General features: G+C 39.2%; 1 protein-coding gene across 1 annotated transcript; it reads right to left on the bottom strand.

The window, feature by feature from the left end:
* Window positions 1–218: 218 nt before the first annotated feature.
* On the bottom strand, window positions 219–6,118 carry LOC110291807 (torsin-2A-like). Its single transcript, XM_021159067.1, is given in 3 exon segments — window positions 219–331; window positions 334–661; window positions 6,065–6,118. Coding segments are annotated over 3 exon segments (495 nt in total).
* Between the last annotated feature and the right edge of the window lie 257 nt (window positions 6,119–6,375).

Below are 6,375 nucleotides of genomic sequence, written 5' to 3'. Positions count from 1 at the left end.
GAAGGCTCAGGCTCAGACTGCAGGGCAATGGCAAGGCTGAGAGGTTCTGGGTTACCCAGGAATTTCTTAGCGATGGTGCTTCTAGACCTTTCTTATCTTAGTGTTGTGCTCTGGGTCCCACTTGCCAATCAGCTTAGGAAAGAATTCTTCCAAGAGCCGCCCAGGCCTTTCGTGTTTGCTCTGTCTAGGCAGAGAGGCAGTGATGCAACCTGGGTTTCTCAGAGGAAAAATGTGAGTCGGGAGGCCACTGTCTTGCAGCCGTGGGAGGAGGAGAGCTGTTCATCCTCAGGGAAGTAGGTGGTACTGTCCAGCACAGCCTGAACCACTTGAATACGCAGTGGCACACGTGATGCTGCCGGAGTGGGAGGAAGGGCCTCACAGCATCCAGCAGGTGCTTCTCCATGAGCCAGAAGCCATGTTGAGGGTTATCCATCACAGCTCGGGAGATTACTGGCTCCACTTCCTGTAGGCTGATTTCTTCCCTGTCCCCAAGGCTGCGCCAGGCCTCCAGGGCCACCTGGTTGATCTGCTCACCGCCAGAATTGCTGATAAATATGAAGATGGTTTTGCGATAGTTGGTCCCATACACAACCCAAGAAGGGCCCAAGAAGAGCAGCGCAGCAAAGCCACTTCCCAGGCCCCAGCAGCAGCCAAGGCCAGCCTGAGCAGCCGGAGGATCAAGCCCCAGGGCTGGCAGCTATGCCTTGCCACCACCATCCGGTTGAGGCCCAATTTCGGTCAGAGGCCGCCCACCGCCCTTCATATTATTTTTAACATTTCTTTCTTTTCTCAGACTCTGAAAATGTTTGCATTATTTCCCTGATTTTCTGCTCATGTCTGTGTTTTCAACCTTTACACCTATTTGATCTTCCTGTTGCCATGTAATTCCTTTTCGTTTTCTATATTTTTTATACATTATTTTATTTATTTACATTACAAATGTCATGCCCCTTCCCTGTTTCCCCTCTTCAAACCCCCTATCCCATCCTCCCTCCACCCTGCTTCCAGGAGGGAGCTCCCCCACCAACCCACCCACCCACTTTTCTAACTTTCTGAAGATGCTCTAATAATTTTCTTACAACTAGGAGTTTACTATTCCCCGAAATGAAACTTGAATACTATCAGAACACTAAAATCCAGTTTAATGCTTTATCATACTTTTAATAATTAGAGTTTCACAGTTTGTTCAAACTATGATGTTTTACAAAGCAGTTGCTTTCAGTAGTAGTTGAGAAAGTCATCGCCAATACACATTTTCTAGTAACTAACTCTGTTTGGATCTTTGAATACACTTCTCATACTGTATCAGGGGCATCAGGTACCAGATCCTTTCTGTGTCTATTACTTTAGGGATTAGGGGAAGGATATTGTTTCATATTTGCTGGTTGTCAAGATAAATTTTTCTTCAACGGCTTGACAAAAAAAATAATAAAAACAGGAGGAAACTACATTTTTAAGACCCTGAACCCATTATTCACATTCACCGCAAAACTCTGTTACAGAAAATATCTGGAGGATAAAAACAAATTGCTGGTCACACCAGTGAGTGGAAACTGTTGCTCTGGAAAGAAAAGAGTGGAAAAATGAGATGTTTGTGTCACACATTTTGGCTTCCCTCTGTCTCTTAGAAGCTAGACAGCCTATTTTCTCTTGCATCTGTGTTACTGTCTTTTCTCCATCATGGCCTTGGAATGAACTACTCCAGCAAGGCAGCTTGAAACAAAAACATACATATACATTGGCAGGAGTCTTCAGGCTCTTTTTTAGAATCCTTGCTTTTAAGTCAGCTTGGCTCCTGGCCAAAGTTAAAAGAAAAAGATCAACAGTTAAACAGCTGGTACCAATTATCCTGACTGCAGTGGGTGTACACGCTCAAGTGTCAGAGTAGCAAGCCGAGCCTATGACATAATGGGCTAGTTATTTCAGAACTGGACTGTGGTGCTTCGCTCCGCTTGCCAGTTGGCGTCTCTAAGAAATCTTCAGAGTTATTGCACCCAACCTCTTGTAATCAACAGCCACTACTATATTAGTGTGTTTGTGATCCACAGGAATCATCATGAAGCTGTGCATATACTCCACTGGAATTTGTTAGTGGTTAAAAAAAATGCCTTAGAAAAAATTAGAGAGATAAGTGGTTTCTATAAATACTTGTTTGATAAGCAGTTTGCTTGGACAGGAGCACAGAGCTATGTGGCTTGAAATTTGAAATGCACTGTGTTAATTAACAAAACAAAAGATGTATTATTTGAAATGTTTCAACATGGCAATTTACTTACAATGTATTTTCTCTCAAGTTCATTTATAGAAACAATGAGAAAACTAAAGAGATGCTCAATCCACTTAAAAATATACTAAATTTTTGTAATGTATTTTTATATTTAAACTTGATTTTATAATCTATCCTTATTTTTTTTTAAGGAGCTACGTGAAGTTACTTTTCTGTAGAACCAGGAGGAAAATCTTGGCCCTATTGAACAGAAAGAATTTGAAAGAGACAAAAACTCTAGTTGATAAGCTTTCTCCGAGAGAACTACATGTTCTAAATTTGGCAAGGTTTACTGGTTTTAATATGTTCCACTCTGAAATAGAAACTCTCTTAAGTTTACTTTAGGAAAAAAATAAATAAATCCATTGCTCTCAATCAGGATGAGCATCTCACAAATCACAAAGAGGATTTTGTAACTAGGCAACCAGGGTCAGGGAGACAGTAAGCAGGGCCTGCTGAACACACACAGCAGGCAGAGAGTGAGTCTGAGCTGGGAGGCACAAAGTGAACATAGGATTTTGAAGCACTCCTTTTAAAAACATATCATTCCGTAATACCTTGCAGGTGTGTACCATGAAAAACAGCTGCTCTACACTCATGCTTTGAAGAAAAAATAATTTATTCAGAATATTTTCCAGAATAAATGTGTCCTGATTAGCCAAAGAAAACTGGAAAACAAAACCCTCGGGTCTTTTTGTTACTCATGCCATCTCAGTTGAGTGTTAAGTGAACATTTGCCTCTGCTAGACAAAGATATAATCTATGCTTGCAAAGAAAAGGGGCAATTGGCTAACTCCTATACCAAAGCCAATTAAAATAGTTGAAAGATTTTCATTTGATCTTTTCAAGTAACTGAGACCAATATTTCTCAGTTTTTACATGTTCACAGAGCACAGCACAGAGTTGTCACCTCTATATGAATTCTACAAATCAGCAGACATGACAAAAATCAAATGCTGTTACTGATTTTGAGTTTGCCTTTAAGATCTAACATCTTTAAGCTCAAAAAGGGACATTGGCTTATATCCCTAAAAGATGATTTCAGAGAACCTTGGTGATTATTCCGCTCATTTGCGTTACCAGGTGAATGTCTCAGAAACAAAAGAGTTCTGTGAACAGCTCTAAAATGTCTATGTCCCTTTAACTACAGGGGGCCAGCATGGAGAGGGTGAGAGGCTTTGGAGCTCTAAAGGTGATATCTTCAACAAACTTCTTCACTCAAGGCTCAAGGCACTGTGGGGTCAAGAGGAGGCAAAAGATTGTTAAGAACCAGAGGTGATGGATGATCTTAGGGAAACGATATCTTCCGGAGTGCAGCATGCATAGGGATTGTACACGCTCAAGTCAAAGAAGGCCCCTGCACTGAGATGAGGAAGTAGACGTAAGCCTCCATCCTTAACAAAGAAGCAGTTTTCAATTCATACCTGCTTAAAGGGAAAATGTAGGTTTCTGCAATGGAGCATCACTGGGTATGTTAAGCAGTATCCAGAGTGGGCTTCATGCCCAGGATTAGTTGCCCAACATATGCATGGACTCCCTGCTGTGTTTGGTTTTGTTTTCATGTGAGTAAGTGTGCTTTTTCTTTTATTTTGCCATATATTATCTTACTGGTCTTTTGCTTGTTTGTTTTGATTCTGTTTTTGACGTGTTGTTTGCTTCTCATTTTTGTTTTTGTTTTTGGTTTTTTTTTTTTTGTGTGTGTGTGTATTCGTTTTCGGTTGTTTTTTTTGTTTCTTTTTTTGTTTGTTTTTTGAAAATGAAATACACAGAGAGATGGAGAAAGAAAGGGAGACAGGCACAAACACACAGTGATGGCAGGGGCAGATGAACATTGAGAGAACATAAGTTGGGTGGGTAGGGAGGATCTGGGAGGAGGTAGGAGAAACAGTTTCAAAATATATAGTATAACGATATTGCTTCTAAAAAATGAGAAGATTGGGAAATACAAAGTAGTGGTGAATAGTAATATCTGTTGGTAGGTGAAAAATATATTTTATAAAAAATTAAAAACATGTATATCATTTTTAATCCATTGTTTTATCATTGTGTGTAAGTGTATTTTTGCACATGTATATGTACCAGATTTTGTGTGTTTGCATTTGTGTGTGTTTGTGTGTATGAGTGTATGTGTGTGTGTTTTAACTTGTGGATGCTCATGCCATGCCATGTGCTCAGAGTTTGATGAAAACATGCAGATTTGATTCTTTCCTTCCTTTACAGGGTCCCAGGCATGCATGAACTCAAGTCTTCAAACTTTCATGGTGAACAGTTGAACTTTCTGAGCTATCTTACCAACTGCTGGCATTTTGCCACTGTGCTAATAATTTGGTGAAAAAAATTAATATGTTTGATCCACACTCCTGCCCTACACTAACTTTCCAACCACTTCCCCTTGACGTTGTAGTTCTGTCTGAAACCAGATCATGGTTGCTTGAAGTGTGGAAAAATATTGCAACAAACAATTTCAGATTTAGTTTAGTGGCATTTGCATTTAAATGCTTTCCATTTAAGCACATGGCAATGGAAGTCTTGATGCTGTTTTAGGGGTACACATCATGTTTAGCAAATATGTTGCTCATTAGTGAACAGTGAAGAACACAGGCAGGGTGCATAAGAAGATCATCTTCAAGATTGCTTCCTATTGTTTAAAAAAAAAACAGGAAAAGAAGAACACAAGTTTGGCTGTTGTTTATCTTTTCTAGCTTGTCTGCTCCACTGCTATTTTTGACCGTTACACTCATAGCTAAAGCCCAGTGGGAACATAATTCAGTGGGAATATCTTATGTGTTTGAAGAAAAAGCTGTATCTCATAGAAAAGCTGTGTTTGCTGAACCCAAGGGCTCTTCTCTTAGCATAGACACCTGACCCCAAACTACAGGCAAGAAGCACATCTCCCACGTGATACTGAGACAATATATTTGTATGCCTATAAGCCTGTAGGTGAAACTGCAGGATGTTTGGTTCAGCAGTATTCTCTGAACTTGCAACCTTTCCTTCTTAGCTGATCATCAGAAAAGAATATGATGTTATATGTGTACAAACTCTAGATAAATTTGAGAATCTTTGCTTCCGTGGAAGAATAGAAAGGAAAGAAGATTCAATAATCCCTCCTTTAGCCTGAAGATTTCAGAAGGGTCTGATGTTGCACACTGTGTTATTAAGCAGTTTTGTGTTAATGTATAGTGTACGCAGGATGGGAAAACTATATAGATGGATAAAAGTTAGATGCAGGTTTTCTGTAGATTTTGTGTTGTATGAACATCATTTAAAAACCTATATTGGCATATCTCAAAGTCTATAGCAGTCTTATATGAATTCAACATAGTAGATAAATATAAATTATCTACTTAATGTTTTATCAGTTCCAGGTTCAACTGAAATAGTACAGTAGAATTTCAAATTAAGCAATTGAAATCTTAGCTCTATCAAGATCATTGCTATATCTAGTATTTAGCAGAATCGCTATGTAAGCCCACATATCCTTGAATAATAAAATCAAGTATAAAATCTTTGGTTAGATATTTGTCCTCACCAAAAAATATTATTGGGGAATATTTTTGCATGGCCTTGATGCAACATAAATTTTAGGACTTAATATATGTGTGAATATATTTTGCAAACATGTCTATAACATCTACTAGGTCTTTTAATCACACCATAATATAAATGTGTTTCAAGACAATTGAGCCATAAAGTTTTCTGGATCCCCAACTTTCACAGTATGTGACATCTGTGAGCCAGATGGGAAAAGCCAAACTGTCCCTTCATTTCCTGTGTTCCAGAGGAAAGGGCGCTTACTAGTTTGACCTCAGCACAAGTATGGTTGATTGTCTGCAGGTTGCCGTTTCTCATGTTTAGCACTGAGACATAGTGACTACTAATGAGCAGCTTCTACTATTATCTTAGTATGTCCTTGAAACATTGATATTACTCCTCTGCCAAAGCCTGTTGAAATGTTTATTCTCTCACGCAATCTAGTCATCAGGCTATCTGTATCCCTTGCAAACCTTGTTTTCTTACTGCTGCAAACTGGCCAAGAAGACAGGAGGATAAAGAAAACACTAGATATGTTTTGACGTTACATCCTGGAACTTTCATTTAATAGCTCA

Source organism: Mus caroli, chromosome 3, assembly GCF_900094665.2.
Source record: "Mus caroli chromosome 3, CAROLI_EIJ_v1.1, whole genome shotgun sequence".
NCBI lineage: Eukaryota > Metazoa > Chordata > Mammalia > Rodentia > Muridae > Mus > Mus caroli.
Note: the sequence above shows the minus strand (reverse complement) of the source record. Positions and strands in the feature narration are given on the sequence as shown.